This window comes from Petromyzon marinus, unplaced genomic scaffold (assembly GCF_048934315.1).
Source record: "Petromyzon marinus isolate PM22_M1 ecotype Great Lakes invasive population unplaced genomic scaffold, UKy_Petmar_22M1.pri1.0 PM_G_Scaffold_47, whole genome shotgun sequence".
Taxonomy (NCBI): Eukaryota; Metazoa; Chordata; class Hyperoartia; order Petromyzontiformes; family Petromyzontidae; genus Petromyzon; species Petromyzon marinus.
Window position 1 is genome coordinate 690,725 of NW_027422999.1, and position 22,452 is coordinate 713,176.

General features: G+C 45.1%; 1 protein-coding gene across 1 annotated transcript in view; it reads left to right on the forward strand.

Moving 5' to 3' along the window:
* Positions 1-2,835: 2,835 nt before the first annotated feature.
* The window catches only part of LOC142917354 (uncharacterized), a 661,949-nt gene continuing 642,332 nt past the window's right edge, over positions 2,836-22,452 (forward strand). Inside the window, exon 1 of the mRNA XM_076061990.1 lies at positions 2,836-4,176. Within this exon, the coding sequence (XP_075918105.1) occupies positions 2,836-4,176 (1,341 nt within the window). The remainder of the gene's footprint in view (positions 4,177-22,452) is intronic.

The following is a 22,452-nucleotide window of genomic DNA, read 5'->3' on the forward strand; positions in this document are numbered from 1 at the left end:
ACAGACGCACAGTGACACAGTGACACAACAACAATCGCCATTCGCAACTAAGTGGTGGTGACGTCACCACGACGCTTGTGCCAGGCACAGTGACACACACACAGTGACACTGACACAGTGACACACACACAGTGACACAGTGACACACACACAGTGACACACACAGTGACACACACAGCGACACAGTGTACACACAGTGTACACACACACAGTGTACACACAGTGTACACACACACAGTGTACACACACAGTGTACACACACAATGTACACACACAGTGTATACACAGCGTACACACACAGTGGACACACAGTGTACACACACACAGTGTACACACACAGTGTATACACATAGTGTACACACACACAGTGTACACACACAGTGTACACACAGTGTATACACATAGTGTACACACACACACACAGTGTATACACAGTGTACACACACAGGGTATACACAGTGTACACACACAGTGTACATACAGTGTATACACACAGTGTACACACACACAGTGTATACACAGTGTACACACACACACAGTGTCCACACACAGGGTATACACAGTGTACACACACAGTGTACACACGGTGTACATACAGTGTATACACAGTGTACACACACAGGGTACACACAGTGTATACACACACAGTGTACACACACAGTGACATAGTGACACACACACAGTGACACACAGTGACGCACCCAGTGACACACAGTGACACACAGCGACACACAGTGACACAGTGTATACACATAGTGTACACACACACAGTGTACACACACACAGTGTACACACACACAGTGTATACACAATAATGTCCACGTTGTTGCTGAGCTCACACACCCAAGGGAGGGAGCAAAGGAAAATGAATCTAAATCAACTTAAACTCCAAGTCTGTGACGTCACAACTCTGCAATACCTCATCGGCGTGAAACGCCAGGGGGAGGTGTACCTCGCAAGTGACATCATGTCACCAACGTATTCACCCCTCCCCCGTCCACCGCGCTCTTGCACATGATGTCACCTCCGCTTGGGTCACTGCCGATATCGTTCCAGTGCCAATCCTTATTTGGGCAAAGCTACGCCCAGTGACTGGTGGCTCATTAACATAATATGTCCGTTAAAGCCGTTGCGAGTTTATTGCGACGGGTTCTGCGCCCACGCCCCCATCCCTCGACATAGGGGCCGGCCTCATTAACATAATTTATTCAGTTAAAGAGTCGCTCGTGGGAGGGAAGTGACGTCATACTACTTCCTGCTGTCGCGAGGCAACAGGAAGCTGCCGTGTGCGCGCTTGCACTGAAATCCGAGGTGAGAAATTCTCATCGTTGTGGTGGTGGTTGTTGTTGTTGTTTACCAAGGTAGAGCCTCTCTCTCTCAGGGATGTCAGTTGAGTAGCAGCGAGCATGGGAATCGATGTCCAGGTTGGAACTTTACAACGCGGGGCCTAGCCACGCGGGGCCTTGCCTCCTGCCCTCGCCTGATTGCATTCACTTTAATTATCTCGCTTAGGTTTAATTTGTCTTCACCCGGCTCGCCACTTTGTAACTTTGTTTTATTGTAAATATTCACGCAGTTTTTATTTTCGTTCTTTTGTTAGCAGGCCAAGCCCGCTTGAGCTGTTATACCGCTCTTGTTATCAGAAGCGACCTGCCCACAACAACACAAGGTGAGGCTTTGTCAACGTGTGTGAATGTTTTGACTTAAAACTTTGGTGACTGCAGGAATTAATATTCTTGGTTCTTTCGGTAAAGTCACGTAGATAAAAAATAAAATAAGAAAAATAAAAAAATAAAGTAATAAACCCACGACGTTTCGATCGCAACACAAGTGGTCTTTATCTTATTGAATTTAATCTGTTATTTTTATTTTCTATCTACGTGACTTTACTGAAAGAACCAACAATACGTGCGTCAATGTATCTATCGGTCAAAGACGCTAAGCGCGTGCCGCTGTTGACTCTGAATGTGTGGAGGGGAACACCTTCACCACGGGGAGAGAGAGACAGAGACACGGATAGCCTCGGCTATGTTGATTGATCCTCGATTCATTACTTGGTGGAGTGAGGAAGAATTAATGCTGAGCAGATGAAGGTGGCCAGGCATGGTTCTGGTCACACCACCACCTGTTTACCCATGGCAGTGTGTGACAGTGTCAAGTTTGTGTTTGCAGTAAAGTCTATTAACTCTATTGCACACGGAGGTTATATCAAAACAATAGTTTATTTTTGTTTTCCTCTGGAACGCTTTGTAAGAATGGAAACAGGAGGTGAACACAGCACACACATGCAGCTGAATTCGGAACTCTTCATCCCAGCATTCAAGGACATCTGAGCCTGGATTCACACCTCTAAGTTGCGATTGAACATTAATTTCTGCATAACACAAATAGTATTGCTATGTCAGCTGAATTTAGCTCTCATAAATATTCCTTTTGTAGTCAGACAGCCGAAATTGTGTGCTTAGAGTTTTGGATTATCATTCATCTTGAAGATATGAAGGCTTCCAGGCATATTAATGACATTTGCCCTATCATTGTGTGCCCTAACAGCCCGTGGAGAGAAACCCTTCAGGTGCACTCTGTGCGGGAAGGCGTTTGCACGTTCATCAAATCTGATGAATTTGGGAAACTTTTTCACTACATCATGAATATATTAATAAGTATAGACGTGTAAGTCACGTGTGCATTCCTCTGTGCCTGACGTGTAGATGGTGTGGATTTTCTTTTTTTTCTGTCTGCAGCTGACGCTTCCTCTGCAGAATTGGTCTGATGGAGCAAAGGCACTCAGCGCAGCTCGGTACGACAAGTCAACAATGCGACCAGCGTGCATACAGCATGGACCGGACTGGAAATCTGACACGGCACCAGAGAAGTCACAAAGGAGAGAGACCCTTCAAATGTACTGTGTGTGGGAAGGCGTTTGCATGGCCATCAGTTTTTCAGAACCACCAGAGAACATACACGGGAGAGAAACCCTTCAGGTGCACTGTGTGCGGGAAGGCGTTTACACAGTCATGTAATCTTGTAATACACCAGAGAACACACACGGGAGAGAAACCCTTCAAGTGCAGTGTGTGTGGGAAGACATTTTCAGATTTATCTACTCTTAAAAAACACCAGAGAACACACACAGGAGAGAAACCCTTCAAGTGCAGTGTGTGCGTGAAGGCATTTGCACAGTCATCTGATCTTGTAAAACACCAGAGAACACACACGGGAGAGAAACCCTTCAGGTGCACGATGTGCGGGATGGCGTTTACACAGTCAAGTAATCTTGTAACACACCAGAGAACACACACGGGAGAGAAACCCTTCAAGTGCAGTGTGTGTGGGAAGGCATTTTCACATTTATCTACTCTTAAAACACACCAGAGAACACACACAGGAGAGAAACCCTTCAAGTGCAGTGTGTGTGGGAAGACATTTTCAGATTTATCTACTCTTAAAAAACACCAGAGAACACACACAGGAGAGAAACCCTTCAAGTGCAGTGTGTGCGTGAAGGCATTTGCACAGTCATCTGATCTTGTAAAACACCAGAGAACACACACGGGAGAGAAACCCTTCAGGTGCACGATGTGCGGGATGGCGTTTGCACAGTCATGTAATCTTGTAACACACCAGAGAACACACACAGGAGAGAAATCCTTCAATTGCACTGTGTGTGGGAAGACATTTTCAGATTCATCTACTCTTAAAACACACCAGAGAACACACACGGGAGAGAAACCCTTCAGGTGCAGTGTGTGTGGGAAGACATTTTCACATTTATCTACTCTTAAAAAACACCAGAGAACACACACAGGAGAGAAACCCTTCAAGTGCAGTGTGTGTGGAAAGGCATTTTCAGATTCATCTCATCTTCAAAGACACCAGAGAACACACACGGGAGAGAAACCCTTCAGGTGCAGTGTGTGTGGGAAGACATTTTCACATTTATCTACTCTTAAAAAACACCAGAGAACACACACAGGAGAGAAACCCTTCAAGTGCAGTGTGTGTGGAAAGGCATTTTCAGATTCATCTCATCTTCAAAGACACCAGAGAACACGCACGGGAGAGAAACCCTTCAAGTGCAGTGTGTGTGGGAAGACATTTTCAGATTCATTTGCTCTTAAAACACACCAGAGAACACACACAGGAGAGAAACCCTTCAAGTGCAGTGTGTGTGGAAAGGCATTTTCAGATTCATCTGCTCTTAATACACACCAGAGAAAACACACGGGAGAGAAACCCTTCAAGTGCAGTGTGTGTGGGAAGGCATTTGCACAGTCATCTGCTCTTAAAAAACACCAGAGAACACACATGGGAGAGAAACCCTTCAAGTGCACTGTGTGTGGGAAGACATTTTCAGATTCATCTGCTCTTAAAACACACCAGAGAACACACACGGGAGAGAAACCCTTCAAGTGCACTGTATGTGGGAAGGCATTTGTACAGTCATTTGCTCTTAAAACACACCAGAGAACACACACGGGAGAGAAACCCTTCAGGTGCAGTGTGTGTGGGAAGACATTTTCACAGTTATCTGCTCTTAAAACACACCAGAGTACACACACGGGAGAGAAACCCTTCAAGTGCAGTGTGTATGGGAATGCATTTTCACAGTCATCTGCTCTTAAAACACACCAGAGAACACAGAAGCATCAGAAGATCCACAAGGAGTGCAGTCTGAAATCAGCTTGTGAAAGTCAAAGTGCCGCAATTATCCCACCCCTCATGAAACACGAACCGGAAGAAAATCCCAGCTTGGACACTTTTAAAGGTATCGAGGTGAAATGTGAAGAGGTGATGGTGAAATGTGAAGAAGTGATGGTGAAGAGGGAAGAAGTGATGGGGAAGAGCGAAGAAGTGAAGGTAAAATGTGAAGATGAAGATTCAACTCCAAAATGGGACCTTCACATCGATGGAGGCAACGTAAAGCAGGAGGTGAATTCTGACTGTGAGGCAGAGCGAGGCAACTCCCAGCAGTTTGTGGAAGTGGAGGTGTGGGTGGACTTCCTCCGAGACAATACAAAGTCAAGTGGAGACTCGGTAGATGTGTAAGCTTGAGATGATGTCGCTCCAATAGATGCACCTTTGTCACAGGCGTTTAATGATAAGAACGTGAAGTTGGACACTCAGTTGCTAGGTTCATCCTGCAGAGTAAGAGCGGCCAGTCTTTGTGGACCTGTCTGTTGGGTAGATCTTTAACCAGGAGCGAGAGACAATGAGCCCCCAAGCATTCACTATGTTATAATAATTGCATTTACACGGTGCTTGCTTTATCGCCTCGGCAACTCGGAGTTTTGTGTCGTACCTCGTCTGAAACACTCGAAGAGCATCCCCAAGTAGCAGCTGCCCCTGTGTGGCACAAGGTGGTGGCCCTGCACCGGCCTGCATGTGGATAAGAGCCTGTCAGTATGGGGCGATGATTGATGCGTCATCTCAGTTGTGTAGTGTGTAGGCAATCTTGATTCGAAGCTTTCGTGCCTGCAGGAATCCACACTCTTGAGTTATTTCGGTAAAGTCACCACGTGGGTAGAAACATAACAGATCACGGCGTTTAGATCACAACACAAGCAATCGTCATCAGGTGGGACAACCACAGCAAGAGAAACTGCTGAAGTAGTAGGCGCCTACTCCAGCAGTTTCTACTTATTGCTGCTGTGCTTGTCCCACCTGATGACGATTGCTTGTGTTGCCATCGAAACGCCGTGATCTATTATTTGTAGCGTAATGTTTTAAATTTGCTACATTTTGACCCAGACGCCAGCATGCAATGGCCTACTCGTTTTGAATGACGCAACAATAGTACGTTGTACATACACTGTTAAGCAGACGGTGCGTATTTTTAAAATAACTTCTTGTTAATACGATGTAACGTGATGCAGTCAATTTCGCTGCAGTAATTCAATGTTGGTAATATGCCCGTCAATGATTTATAATGAATACTTGTCTGATTGTGCATTTAACATTTTATCTGAGGGTCAAACATTGAATAAGTGATGTTACATTCTCTACGACACGAATTGTAGTTTTGTCTTACGTGTTAACGTAGATTTTGTCTAACTGGGACTAGAAATGCTCCTTGCTGATTCACGTCTGGATGTTCGTAACCATCGGTTGAAACAAACCCCACTGCTGTTGTTGAGACGCCGTGCACCAATAATGGTCCAATACATTGACGGCCTTCAGGCCAGGAAAGTCACAACATTTGCACATGAAGGACGCATTCACGCAAGCACCCCATGCTCCGTTTTGAAGTTTTAAAATGGAACATCTTTGAATTGTGTTGTGTTTTGAATTAGATGATTTTATTTCTTCATTAAAAGCTTGTATCAATTTACATCTGGAAGACTTCATTGAAAAGGACATTTCGTGTGAATTTTCTCTCGTCATTAAGTAGATGGCCTTGCCGGGGGTTCGGTTCAATGCGGACACACACAGTGTACACACACAAAGTGTACACACACACAGTGTACACACAGTGTACACACACACAGTGTACACACAGTATACACACAGTGTACACACACACACAGTGTACACACACAGTGTACACACAGTGTACACACACAGTATACACACACAGTATACACACACAGTGTACACAAACAGTGTACACACACAGTGTACACAGACAGTGTACACACACAGTGTACACACACACAGTGTACACAAACAGTGTATACACAGTGTACACACACAGTGTACACAGTGTACACACTGTACACACTGTATACACATAGTGTACACACACAGTGTACACACACAGTGTATACACAGTGTACATAAACACAGTGTACACACACAGTGTACACACAGTGTACATACAGTGCACACACTGTACACACACAGTGACACAGTGATACAGTGTACACACAGTGTACACACACACTGTACACACACACACAGTGTACACACACGCACAGTGACACAGTGACACAACAACAATCACCATTCGCCACTAAGTGGCGGTGACGTCACCACGAAGCTTGTGCCAGGCAGTGACACACACAGTGACACACACAGTGACAGTGACACACAGTGACACACACAGTGTATACACATAGTGTACATACACACAGTGTACACACACAGTTTATACACAGTGTACACACACACAGTGTACACACACACAGTGTACACACACACAGTGTATACACAATAATGTCCACGTTGTAGCTGAGCTCACACACCCAAGGGAGGGAGCAATGGAAAATGAATCTAAATAAACTTAAACTTCAACTCTGTGACGTCACCACTCTGCATTACCTCATTGGCGTGAAACGCCAGGGTAAGGTGTACCTCGTTAGTGACGTCATGTCACCAAGGTATTCATCCCTCCCCCGTCCACCGCTCTCTTGAGCGTGACGTCACCTCCGCTCGGGTCGCTACCGATATCGTTCCAGTGGCAATCCTTATTTGGGCAAAGCTACGCCCAGTGACTGGTAGCTCATTAACATAATGTGTCCGTTAAAGCCGTCGCGAGTTTATTGCGACGGGTTCAGCGCCCACGCCCCCATCCCTCGACCAATGAGCCGGCCTCATTGACATAATTTATTCATAAGCTTAGTTTTTTCGGTAAAGTCACGTTGAAGGGAAACAACAAAATAATAAAATATACATAAAACAATAAAAAATTCTCACGACGTTTCGACCATAACTCAAACGGTCGTCTTAAGGTGAAGACGACCGTTTCAGGTGAAGACGACCGTTTGAGTTATGGTCGAAACGTCGTTAGAATTTTTTTATTGTTTTATATACATTTTATTATTTTGTTGTTTCTCTTCAACGTGACTTTACCGAAAAAACTAAGAATATGAATTACTGCAGTCACGAAAGCTTTAAATCAAAATATAATTTATTCAGTTACAGAGCCGCTCATGGGAGGGGCGTGTCTCTTACCCCGGAATTGACGTCATGTTACCTGCTTACACGCGTTACGTCGTGAGGTAACAGGAGGCTGCTGATCCGCGCTTGCACTGAAATCCGAGGTGAGAAATTCTCATGGTGGTCGTGGTTGTTGTTGTTTACCAAGGTAGAGCCTCTCCCTCTCTCTCGTAGGGATGTCAGTTGAGTAGCAGCGAGCATGGGAATCGATGTCCAGGTTGGAACTTTACAGCGGGGCCTAGCCACCCGGGGCCTTGCCTCCTGCCCTCGCCTGATTGCATTCACTTTAATTATCTCGCTTAAGTTTAATTTGTCTTCACCCGGCTCGCCACTTTGTAACTTTGTTTTATTGTAAATATTCACGCAGTTTTTATTTTCTTTTGTTAGCAGGCCAAGCCTGCTTGAGCTGCTATACCGCTCTTGTTATCAGAAGCGACCTGCCCACAACAACACAAGGTGAGGCTTTGTCAACATGTGTGAATGTTTTGACTTAAAACTTTGGTGACTGCAGGAATTAATATTCTTGGTTCTTTCGGTAAAGTCACATAGATAGAAAATAAAATAAAAATAATACAATTAGATAAAAAATTGAAAATAAAGCAAAAAACCCACGACGTTTCGATCGCAACACAAGTGGTCTTTATCTTATTGAATTTAATCTGTTATTTTTATTTTCTATCTACGTGACTTTACTGAAAGAACCAACAATACGTGCGTCAATGTCTATTGGTCAAAGACGCTAAGCGCGTGCCGCTGTTGACTCTGAATGTGTGGAGGGGAACACCTTCACCACGGGGAGAGAGAGACAGAGACACGGATAGCCTCGGCTATGTTGATTGATCCTCGATTCATTACTTGGTGGCGTGAGGAAGAATTAATGCTGAGCAGATGAAGGTGGCCAGGCATGTTTCTGGTCACACCACCACCTGTTTACCCATGGCACTGTGTGACAGTGTCAAGTTTGTGTTTGCAGTAAAGTCTATTAACTCTGTTGAACACGGAGGTTATATCAAAACAATAGTTTATTTTTGTTTTCCTATGGAACTCTTTATAAGAATGGAGTCAGGAAGTTAACAGCACACACATTCAGATCTGTTCATCCCAGCATTATTAAGTATGGTGAGTGTACTGACAGTCTATAATGTAGACTGTAGTAATGGTTATTTATTATGGTGAGTGTACTGACAGTCTATAATGTAGACTGTAGTAATGGTTATTTATTATGGTGAGTGTACTGACAGTCTATAATGTAGACTGTAGTAATGGTTATTAAGTATGGTGAGTTTACTGACAGTCTATAATGTAGACTGTAGTAATGGTTATTAAGTATGGTGAGTGTACTGGCAGTCTATAATGTAGACTGTAGCCTGGTTATTAAGTATGGTGAGTGTACTGACAGTCTATAATGTAGACTGTAGCCTGGTTATTAAGTATGGTGAGTGTACTGACAGTCTATAATGTAGACTGTAGTAATGGTTATTAAGCTGAGTTAGTGTACTGACAGTCTATAATGTAGACTGTAGCCTGGTTATTAAGTATGGTGAGTGTACTGACAGTCTATAATGTAGACTGTAGTAATGGTTATTAAGCTGAGTTAGTGTACTGACAGTCTATAATGTAGACTGTAGCCTGGTTCTTAACCTTGGTGAGTGTACTGACAGTCTATAATGTAGACTGTAGTAATGGTTATTAACCTGAGTGAGTGTACTGACAGTCTATAATGTAGACTGTAGTAACGGTTATTCAGCTGGGTGAGTGTACTGACAGTCTATAATGTAGACTGTAGTAATGGTTATTAACCTGAGTGAGTGTACTGACAGTCTATAATGTAGACTGTAGTAACGGTTATTCAGCTGGGTGAGTGTACTGACAGTCTATAATGTAGACTGTAGTAATGGTTATTAACCTGAGTGAGTGTACTGACAGTCTATAATGTAGACTGTAGCCTGGTTCTTAACCTTGGTGAGTGTACTGACAGTCTATAATGTAGACTGTAGTAATGGTCATTAAGTATGGTGAGTGTACTGGCAGTCTATAATGTAGACTGTAGCCTGGTTATTAAGTATGGTGAGTGTACTGACAGTCTATAATGTAGACTGTAGCCTGGTTATTAAGTATGGTGAGTGTACTGACAGTCTATAATGTAGACTGTAGTAATGGTTATTAAGCTGAGTTAGTGTACTGACAGTCTATAATGTAGACTGTAGCCTGGTTATTAAGTATGGTGAGTGTACTGACAGTCTATAATGTAGACTGTAGTAATGGTTATTAAGCTGAGTTAGTGTACTGACAGTCTATAATGTAGACTGTAGCCTGGTTATTAAGTATGGTGAGTGTACTGACAGTCTATAATGTAGACTGTAGTAACGGTTATTAAGTATGGTGAGTGTACTGACAGTCTATAATGTAGACTGTAGTAATGGTTATTAACCTGAGTGAGTGTACTGACAGTCTATAATGTAGACTGTAGCCTGGTTATTCAGCTGGGTGAGTGTACTGACAGTCTATAATGTAGACTGTAGTAACGGTTATTAAGTATGGTGAGTGTACTGACAGTCTATAATGTAGACTGTAGTAATGGTTATTAACCTGAGTGAGTGTACTGACAGTCTATAATGTAGACTAGTAATGGTTATTAAGTATGGTGAGTGTACTGACAGTCTATAATGTAGACTGTAGTAATGGTTATTAAGTATGGTGACTGTACTGACAGTCTATAATGTAGACTGTAGTAATGGTTATTAAGCATTGTGAGTTTACTGACAGTCTATAATGTAGACTGTAGTAATGGTTATTAAGTATGGTGAGTGTACTGGCAGTCTATAATGTAGACTGTAGCCTGGTTATTAAGTATGGTGAGTGTACTGACAGTCTATAATGTAGACTGTAGTAATGGTCATTAAGTATGGTGAGTGTACTGGCAGTCTATAATGTAGACTGTAGCCTGGTTCTTAACCTTGGTGAGTGTACTGACAGTCTATAATGTAGACTAGTAATGGTTATTAAGTATGGTGAGTGTACTGACAGTCTATAATGTAGACTGTAGTAATGGTTATTAAGTATGGTGACTGTACTGACAGTCTATAATGTAGACTGTAGTAATGGTTATTAAGCATTGTGAGTTTACTGACAGTCTATAATGTAGACTGTAGTAATGGTTATTAAGTATGGTGAGTGTACTGGCAGTCTATAATGTAGACTGTAGCCTGGTTATTAAGTATGGTGAGTGTACTGACAGTCTATAATGTAGACTGTAGTAATGGTCATTAAGTATGGTGAGTGTACTGGCAGTCTATAATGTAGACTGTAGCCTGGTTCTTAACCTTGGTGAGTGTACTGACAGTCTATAATGTAGACTGTAGCCTGGTTATTAAGTATGGTGAGTGTACTGACAGTCTATAATGTAGACTGTAGTAATGGTTATTAAGCTGAGTTAGTGTACTGACAGTCTATAATGTAGACTGTAGCCTGGTTATTAAGTATGGTGAGTGTACTGACAGTCTATGATGTAGACTGTAGTAATGGTTATTAAGCTGAGTTAGTGTACTGACAGTCTATAATGTAGACTGTAGCCTGGTTATTAAGTATGGTGAGTGTACTGACAGTCTATAATGTAGACTGTAGTAATGGTTATTAACCTGAGTGAGTGTACTGACAGTCTATAATGTAGACTGTAGCCTGGTTCTTAACCTTGGTGAGTGTACTGACAGTCTATAATGTAGACTGTAGCCTGGTTATTAAGTATGGTGAGTGTACTGACAGTCTATAATGTAGACTGTAGCCTGGTTCTTAACCTTGGTGAGTGTACTGACAGTCTATAATGTAGACTGTAGTAATGGTCATTAAGTATGGTGAGTGTACTGGCAGTCTATAATGTAGACTGTAGCCTGGTTATTAAGTATGGTGAGTGTACTGACAGTCTATAATGTAGACTGTAGCCTGGTTATTAAGTATGGTGAGTGTACTGACAGTCTATAATGTAGACTGTAGTAATGGTTATTAAGCTGAGTTAGTGTACTGACAGTCTATAATGTAGACTGTAGTAATGGTTATTAACCTGAGTGAGTGTACTGACAGTCTATAATGTAGACTGTAGCCTGGTTCTTAACCTTGGTGAGTGTACTGACAGTCTATAATGTAGACTTTAGTAATGGTTATTAACCTGAGTGAGTGTACTGACAGTCTATAATGTAGACTGTAGCCTGGTTCTTAACCTTGGTGAGTGTACTGACAGTCTATGATGTAGACTGTAGTAATGGTTATTAAGCTGAGTTAGTGTACTGACAGTCTATAATGTAGACTGTAGCCTGGTTATTAAGTATGGTGAGTGTACTGACAGTCTATAATGTAGACTGTAGTAATGGTTATTAACCTGAGTGAGTGTACTGACAGTCTATAATGTAGACTGTAGCCTGGTTCTTAACCTTGGTGAGTGTACTGACAGTCTATAATGTAGACTGTAGTAATGGTTATTAACCTGAGTGAGTGTACTGACAGTCTATAATGTAGACTGTAGCCTGGTTCTTAACCTTGGTGAGTGTACTGACAGTCTATAATGTAGACTGTAGTAATGGTCATTAAGTATGGTGAGTGTACTGGCAGTCTATAATGTAGACTGTAGCCTGGTTATTAAGTATGGTGAGTGTACTGACAGTCTATAATGTAGACTGTAGCCTGGTTATTAAGTATGGTGAGTGTACTGACAGTCTATAATGTAGACTGTAGTAATGGTTATTAAGCTGAGTTAGTGTACTGACAGTCTATAATGTAGACTGTAGCCTGGTTATTAAGTATGGTGAGTGTACTGACAGTCTATAATGTAGACTGTAGTAATGGTTATTAAGCTGAGTTAGTGTACTGACAGTCTATAATGTAGACTGTAGCCTGGTTATTAAGTATGGTGAGTGTACTGACAGTCTATAATGTAGACTGTAGTAATGGTTATTAACCTGAGTGAGTGTACTGACAGTCTATAATGTAGACTGTAGCCTGGTTATTCAGCTGGGTGAGTGTACTGACAGTCTATAATGTAGACTGTAGTAACGGTTATTAAGTATGGTGAGTGTACTGACAGTCTATAATGTAGACTGTAGTAATGGTTATTAACCTGAGTGAGTGTACTGACAGTCTATAATGTAGACTGTAGCCTGGTTATTCAGCTGGGTGAGTGTACTGACAGTCTATAATGTAGACTGTAGTAACGGTTATTAAGTATGGTGAGTGTACTGACAGTCTATAATGTAGACTGTAGCCTGGTTCTTAACCTTGGTGAGTGTACTGACAGTCTATAATGTAGACTGTAGTAATGGTTATTAACCTGAGTGAGTGTACTGACAGTCTATAATGTAGACTGTAGCCTGGTTCTTAACCTTGGTGAGTGTACTGACAGTCTATAATGTAGACTGTAGTAATGGTTATTAACCTGAGTGAGTGTACTGACAGTCTATAATGTAGACTGTAGCCTGGTTCTTAACCTTGGTGAGTGTACTGACAGTCTATAATGTAGACTTTAGTAATGGTTATTAACCTGAGTGAGTGTACTGACAGTCTATAATGTAGACTGTAGCCTGGTTCTTAACCTTGGTGAGTGTACTGACAGTCTATAATGTAGACTGTAGTAATGGTTATTAAGTATGGTGAGTGTACTGACAGTCTATAATGTAGACTGTAGTAATGGTTATTAAGCTGAGTGAGTGTACTGACAGTCTATAATGTAGACTGTAGTAATGGTTATTAAGTATGGTGAGTGTACTGGCAGTCTATAATGTAGACTGTAGCCTGGTTATTAAGTATGGTGAGTGTACTGACAGTCTATAATGTAGACTGTAGCCTGGTTATTAAGTATGGTGAGTGTACTGACAGTCTATAATGTAGACTGTAGCCTGGTTATTAAGTATGGTGAGTGTACTGACAGTCTATAATGTAGACTGTAGTAATGGTTATTAAGTATGGTGAGTGTACTGACAGTCTATAATGTAGACTGTAGCCTGGTTATTAAGTATGGTGAGTGTACTGACAGTCTATAATGTAGACTGTAGTAATGGTTATTAAGCTGAGTGAGTGTACTGACAGTCTATAATGTAGACTGTAGTAATGGTTATTAAGTATGGTGAGTGTACTGACAGTCTATAATGTAGACTGTAGTAATGGTTATTAAGCTGAGTGAGTGTACTGACAGTCTATAATGTAGACTGTAGTAATGGTTATTAAGTATGGTGAGTGTACTGGCAGTCTATAATGTAGACTGTAGCCTGGTTATTAAGTATGGTGAGTGTACTGACAGTCTATAATGTAGACTGTAGTAATGGTTATTAAGCTGAGTGAGTGTACTGACAGTCTATAATGTAGACTGTAGTAATGGTTATTAAGTATGGTGAGTGTACTGGCAGTCTATAATGTAGACTGTAGTAATGTTTATAAACCTGAGTGAGTGTACTGACAGTCTATAATGTAGACTGTAGCCTGGTTATTAAGTATGGTGAGTGTACTGGCAGTCTATAATGTAGACTGTAGTAATGGTTATTAAGTATGGTGAGTGTACTGACAGTCTATAATGTAGACTGTAGTAATGGTTATTAAGCTGAGTTAGTGTACTGACAGTCTATAATGTAGACTGTAGCCTGGTTATTAAGTATGGTGAGTGTACTGACAGTCTATAATGTAGACTGTAGTAATGGTTATTAAGTATGGTGAGTGTACTGACAGTCTATAATGTAGACTGTAGTAATGGTTATTAAGCTGAATGAGTGTACTGACAGTCTAGAATGTAGACTGTAGTAATGGTTATTAAGTATGGTGAGTGTACTGGCAGTCTATAATGTAGACTGTAGCCTGGTTATTAAGTATGGTGAGTGTACTGACAGTCTATAATGTAGACTGTAGCCTGGTTATTAAGTATGGTGAGTGTACTGACAGTCTATAATGTAGACTGTAGTAATGGTTATTAAGCTGAATGAGTGTACTGACAGTCTATAATGTAGACTGTAGTAATGGTTATTAAGTATGGTGAGTGTACTGGCAGTCTATAATGTAGACTGTAGCCTGGTTATTAAGTATGGTGAGTGTACTGACAGTCTATAATGTAGACTGTAGTAATGGTTATTAAGCTGAATGAGTGTACTGACAGTCTATAATGTAGACTGTAGTAATGGTTATTAAGTATGGTGAGTGTACTGGCAGTCTATAATGTAGACTGTAGCCTGGTTATTAAGTATGGTGAGTGTACTGACAGTCTATAATGTAGACTGTAGCCTGGTTATTAAGTATGGTGAGTGTACTGACAGTCTATAATGTAGACTGTAGTAATGGTTATTAAGCTGAGTGAGTGTACTGACAGTCTATAATGTAGACTGTAGTAATGGTTATTAAGTATGGTGAGTGTACTGACAGTCTATAATGTAGACTGTAGTAATGGTTATTAAGCTGAGTGAGTGTACTGACAGTCTATAATGTAGACTGTAGTAATGGTTATTAAGTATGGTGAGTGTACTGGCAGTCTATAATGTAGACTGTAGTAATGGTTATTAAGTATGGTGAGTGTACTGACAGTCTATAATGTAGACTGTAGTAATGGTTATTAAGTATGGTGAGTGTACTGACAGTCTATAATGTAGACTGTAGTAATGGTTATTAAGCTGAGTGAGTGTACTGACAGTCTATAATGTAGACTGTAGTAATGGTTATTAAGTATGGTGAGTGTACTGGCAGTCTATAATGTAGACTGTAGTAATGGTTATTAAGTATGGTGAGTGTACTGACAGTCTATAATGTAGACTGTAGTAATGGTTATTAAGCTGAGTTAGTGTACTGACAGTCTATAATGTAGACTGTAGCCTGGTTATTAAGTATGGTGAGTGTACTGACAGTCTATAATGTAGACTGTAGTAATGGTTATTAAGTATGGTGAGTGTACTGGCAGTCTATAATGTAGACTGTAGTAATGGTTATAAACCTGAGTGAGTGTACTGACAGTCTATAATGTAGACTGTAGCCTGGTTATTAAGTATGGTGAGTTTACTGACAGTCTATAATGTAGACTGTAGTAATGGTTATTAAGTATGGTGAGTGTACTGACAGTCTATAATGTAGACTGTAGCCTGGTTATTAAGTATGGTGAGTGTACTGACAGTCTATAATGTAGACTGTAGTAATGGTTATTAAGTATGGTGAGTGTACTGGCAGTCTATAATGTAGACTGTAGCCTGGTTATTAAGTATGGTGAGTGTACTGACAGTCTATAATGTAGACTGTAGCCTGGTTATTAAGTATGGTGAGTGTACTGACAGTCTATAATGTAGACTGTAGTAATGGTTATTAAGCTGAATGAGTGTACTGACAGTCTATAATGTAGACTGTAGTAATGGTTATTAAGTATGGTGAGTGTACTGGCAGTCTATAATGTAGACTGTAGCCTGGTTATTAAGTATGAGTTTACTGACAGTCTATAATGTAGACTGTAGCCTGGTTATTCAGCGGGGTGAGTGTACTGACAGTCTAGAATGTAGACTGTAGTAATGGTTATTAAGTATGGTGAGTGTACTGACAGTCTATAATGTAGACTGTAGCCTGGTTATTAAGTATGGTGAGTGTACTGACAGTCTATAATGTTGACTGTAGTAATGGTTATTAAGCTGAATGAGTGTACTGACAGTCTATAATGTAGACTGTAGCCTGGTTATTAAGTATGGTGAGTGTACTGACAGTCTACAATGTAGACTGTAGTAATGGTTATTAAGCTGAATGAGTGTACTGACAGTCTATAATGTAGACTGTTGTAATGGTTATTAAGTATGGTGAGTGTACTGGCAGTCTATAATGTAGACTGTAGTAATGGTTATTAATTATGGTGAGTGTTCTGACAGTCTATAATGTTGACTGTAGCAATGGTTATTAAGCTGAGTGAGTGTACTGGCAGTCTATAATGTAGACTGTAGCTAACCGTGCTAATTGTGTTTTGGTTGCATTTTGCACAATTATAATCGTACAATATGGCACCAATCTTTAGCACGAATGTTCAGTTTTATCCTGAACATTCAGCTCTGACACTTTCAGTGAATACCTGAAATGATTTCCATTGAGAATGTCAATCTCTTGACGCGTAAGGGGAAAATACCCCGGTGGGTTATGACCACGCGATGCCTCGCATTCACCAAGACAATGCAGTGAATGTGCTAGGGGAAAGTAAGCACATTAAGAGCAAATATCCTAAAAATTTTTTTTAAATAAAACTTGACCATAACGTACTCTTTGGCTTTTTCGGTGAAGTCACATAACGGCCAGCATGTTTTTTTTTCCCTCCAAATGTTATTGTAATCTGTGCACATGACCTGATGAAACGAATAACCTTTTTTTTTAAATAACCCACGTGACAGATCCAACTCATCTCTCTTAAACTATAAACTAGTTTTTCTATTTTATTGTACAAGGTAAGGCCCACTGAGCTATGTAGCGTTTTTTCACAAGCGACCTGCCCATCACAAATGAAAGCTCAACACAAAGTGACTTCATCGTGTGGAAATGTATTGCAGTTAAACGCGTGATGTTAATTCTAAATCTGGAGGGGGGGAAACCGGAGGAACCAGAAACAAATCCACGTGACCACGAGGCGAGAGACACTCACACTCCAAATATACTACCAGCAGCTCCACTGTCAACAACAACAACCGCAGTTCGCCACCAAGTGGCGGTGACGTCACCACGACGCTTGTGCCAGGCCATGTGCACCTTGAGGCCACGTGAAATGTCGAACGCCCGCTGGCAGGAGGTCACGGGGCAGACCCAGGTGCCACGGGTCGACTGACTGAGACGACTGGCTGATGCACCACCTGTGCCCCCTACTGTGCCAACTTGCTGTCCTCAACGGATGGCACCTCAGCCAGCCAATCACAGTGGGTGACTTCCTCCAATATTTGAGGCACCGCAACCTCAGCAGGGTCATCCCCACTTTGTCCCACGTTTTCCTGGCTGAGGGATTTCCCCTTTCCCAGGACCTCAGAAATGCTCAGAAAATCTGCAAACCTGTTCCTGGGGGTCGGATATTGGATCCCCGTTCTTTCCCCTAATGACGGTAATAGGTGTGACGCTGCAGGTTACTTTTTTGATGGAGTTAAATAGAGATTTGTGATCGCGGGCCACTGAGGCAGACTCCATCTCCTCAGCAACCCGCGACCACCACCCATCCTTGCAGCGCCTCACGGCTCCCCGAACCTCCGAGCGAAGGCTGCGGTAAGCCTCCTCATTCTCCGACGTGGGACGCTGTAGCCGATGAGAGTGGGCCTGTCGATTTTTCTCAGCCAGCTTGAACACCTCCTCTTGTCAGCCAGGGTCTCTGGGGAGGTCTGGACCGTGTACCCAAAGCAGCCATTGCAACTACATGAGCTACAGTCCTAAACCTCGCCCATTTCCCCTCGACATCAAGAGGAGTGGGAGACGATGCCAATCCCAGCCGCAAGCGATGATGAAATTCTCGTTTGTAACTTTCATCAGCTAGCTGAGACCATGCCACTAAGGGTTTGAATGGGGTCCTGGGTGTACACCCACCACCGGAGTGGAAGAATTGCAGGTGCATCTTACAGATGACAAGTCGATGGTCAGTGGGCAGATCAGCTCCACGGTCGGTCCTGGTGTCAAGGACATGGGCTCGCATTCGCTGTTTCGTCACTATGTAGTCCAGCAGATGTTCTTGCTTGGACCCGGCATGCATCCATGATGTGGTGTGGATGCGCCGATGCCGGAACAGTGTGTTGGTAATTACAAGCCCATGGGCTGCACAAAAATTTAGCAGCCTCCTGCCGTTGTTATTGAGCTGATCTGCCCGATGCCTTCCAATTACTCCAGACCAGGTGCCAGCATCATGACCAACTCGCCCAAAGTAGCCTGGAGCTTACAGCTTCCCACACCTCATCACCACGCTCCCACAGCCCTTCATTCTTTTATTCAGAAAAAGAGCCACACCCTGTTGTTTGGCAGTCTCCTGCCCCGTATAGAGGACTGTCCACCCCTCATGGTGGCAGGAGCCAGAGCCGGTCCACAGGACCTCCTTATTACCACAGAGATCCAGGCAGTACCGGTCCAGCTCTTGACAGAGGAGTGGCAGCCTCTCCTCCGCAGTGAGCATTCGAACATTCCACGTGGCCACACGTGTTTTTTTGTTGTTTTTGGAGGAGCCCCGAGGGGAAGGATTCAGTCTCCTGGCTTCGCCAAATGGGGTTTGGTCAGGAGACGTCATAGACGCCTGTCCCCCCGGGGCCTCCGGCACAAGCTTATTTATAAAATGTTGTGGTCGTGGTTTAGTGGTAATTAATTGGAGGTGGAGGGGTTTCCAGCCCCTCACACCTGTCCAGAGCCCCAACTTAGCCACTGTGGTGGTTACAAACGCCATGAGGGGAAAGGCCAATTGGCCCTCCCCCCCGGCACTGCCCACGGCAGCGTTGCCCGTCCGGCACCACAAGGAGGTAGGGGGTTGTTTTGCCGGACATCACCACCATTACCACCACTACTACCACCAACACTACCACCACCATTACACCACCACTACTACCACCACAACTAGCACCATCACCACCACCACTTCCACCACTTCCACTATTACCACCACTACTACCATACACTACCATCACTACCACCACCACCATTACCACCACTACTACCAGCAACGCTACCACCACCATTACACCACCACTACTACCACCACCACTAGCACCATCACCACCACCACTTCTACCCCAACTTCCACCATTACCACCACCACCACCACTACTACCATACACTACCATCACTACCACCACCAATACCACCACTACTACCGTACACTACCATCACTACCATCACCACCACCATTACCAACATCACTACAATCACTGACCACCACCGCTACCACCAATACCACCACCACTACCAGGACGTTTGCGTGCTGAATGCTGGAATCTGATCCCGCGTCTCCTCCCTCTCCTCCGGCCCTCCCCCCTCACCAGCGGCCTCCCAGACGGCCTCCCCCGGCCCGGGCCCCGGCCCCGGCCATGGCCACGGCCGCCCCCTCCGCGAGGGCTCGCTCCTCCTGGCCCATCCGGGTGCCCAAGCGCTCCGCGGACGACGCCGGAGGAGGAGGAGGAGCCGAGTCCCACGCGGCGCCCTCCAAGGTCGCTCGCCCGCTCCACGACGACGACGCCGGGGGGCCGGGGCCCGTGCCGGGGCCTCCCCGCTGCGAGAGTCATCTTCGTCTCCCCGTGACGTTCCGGGCTCTCGAGGGGGGGGGGCGCCGCCGCCGGGAGACTCCGGCGGCGCCCCCCCAGGAGAGCTTCCGCGGCGGCGGCGGCGGCAGCGGCGGCGCCCGGACGACGCCGACGCCGGGAATCGGCCCGAGGGTCGCCCCGGAGCGCGGAGACGGCGGCGGAGAGTCGGGGCCGGCGCTCGGTGCCGACGAGACGGCGGACAAGGAGGAGGTGGAGGAGGAGGAGGCGGAGAGACGCAGGGAGGCCGCGGTTGAACCACGTGCGGCGTGGAAGAGACACTTCGACTTTTGGTGGCAGGGCGTGGGCAGGAGGGCGAGCAGCAGGAGGGGCGGAGGAGGAGGAGGCGGAGCGAGAGGAGGAGGAGGGGAAGAGGAGGCCGAGGCGGTGATGAAGGCGGAGGAGGAAGAGGAGGAGGTTTTGGCCGGGCGGTCGCCGCTAAGCAAGCGGCGGGAGGTGGCGGCGGCGGCGGATTGCCCGGCGGGACCGAATCCCGATCCCTGCCCGGGCTCCTCTACCTGCCGCGCTCCTCCGCCTCCTCCGCCTCCTCCGTCTCCTCCATCGCCGCCGGCTCCTCTTCCGCCGCCGCCGCCGGCGCCGGCGGTCGCGGGCAAGCGGGGCTCGCCCCCGCATGAGGCGACGTTCCACTTCTCCTCGCTGATGCCGCGGCCGCTGGCTGAGCCGCCGCCGCCCACCGAGAGGCGCCGGGGTCGCGCCCTGGAGAAGCAGCGGCAGCGACGGAAACAAATTCAGCAACAATACCGGCAGCAGAGAGCGTCGTCGTCGTCATCCAGCTGTTGGTCGTTCTCGGACGCATCGTCGTTGTCGTCGTCTTCATCATCGTCGTCGTCATCGCCGGAGGAGGTGGTGGAGGGGGACGAGGCGAAGGAGCGGAGGGACGAGGAGGAGGAGGTGGTGGTAGATGACGAGGTGAAGGAGCGGAGGGACGACGAGGAGGAGGTGGTGGTGGAGGGTAACGAGGTGAAGAAGCGGAGGGACGAGGAGGAGGAGGAGGTGGTGGTGGAGGGTGACGAGGCGAAGGAGCGGAGGGACGAGGAGGAGGAGGAGGGGGAGGTGGTGGTGGAGGGTGACGAGGTGAAGAAGCGGACGGACGACGAGGAGGAGGAGGGGGAGGTGGTGGTGGAGGGTGACGAGGTGAAGGAGCGGAGGGACGACAAGGAGGAGGAGGTGGTGGAGTCTACAGGGGGCGTCCGCAGGCTGCTGCTGAAGTTTCGCGCCAGCCGCCTGCAGCCGAGCGTCGACAGAGCACGAGACGAGGAGGAGGCGGCGGACAACGAGGAGGAGGAGAACGAGGAGGAGGAGAGGAAGACGAGGAGGAGAAAGAAGAAGAAGAGGAGGAGGGGACTACGGAGATCACGCAGTGCAGCCGATGATGGCGACTGCAAGTCGGGCGACGGGGTGGAGGAGGAGGAGAGGGTGGCGAGTCTCAAGAGGGTGGAGGAGTGCCGGATTCTCAAGCAGATAGACGACATCATGGCTGAGATACACCAGCTGGAGGGGAGATGCAGGGTGAGGAGGAGCAGATGAGGTGTAGGGTGGTGAGGAGGGGCTGGGTGGTGAGGTGTAGGGTGGTGAGGAGGGGCTGGGTGGTGAGGTGTAGGGTGGTGAGGAGGAGCAGATGAGGTGTAGGGTGGTGAGGAGGGGCTGGGTGGTGAGGTGTAGGGTGGTGAGGTGGGACTGGGTGGTGGGTCTTCCTCTGGATTTGGAAACTCGACAGATATAACATCGATTTGGATTGGATGATTTTTTTCTTTCAGCCAGATTAAAATATGAGCGTGGGGAAGTCATCTACATCATTAGACCTCCTTTGGCAGTACCAAAATATAATAATAGGGGTTTTTCCCCTTTTTTCTGGCAACAAACTGAAACCTTTTTACAAGGATTCATATTACAGCATTAACCACAATACCTGCAGTCAAAATGCAAGCAAAAAACACGCACTATGATAATATATATGTGGAATTGTCCTTGAAACCGCTTGTTCCACACCAAGGGACGGCTTTCTTGAGAGCCTCGACCCAATTGGTGCTCGACCAGAGGACGCCAAAAGGTTTCAGTTTTCTTGCCACAAAAAAAGGGGAAACCCCTATGATGTGGAAGTCCTCGTTTCTGCCACTCAGTTGAGTACATCCAGCATCGTTTCTCCAAAAAACACGACTCTCAGTGAATGCTCTCGATGAATTTGACTTGCTTTTGTCTGAACACCCTGGCTGTGAAGTCGTATCGACGGCTGGGTGTCTGGCCGAATGAAAGTTATTATTATTTTTGTTTTATCTCAGGCCAAGCTGGATTACATGTAAAGGTAATAAATAAGTCGGGGACATCCATA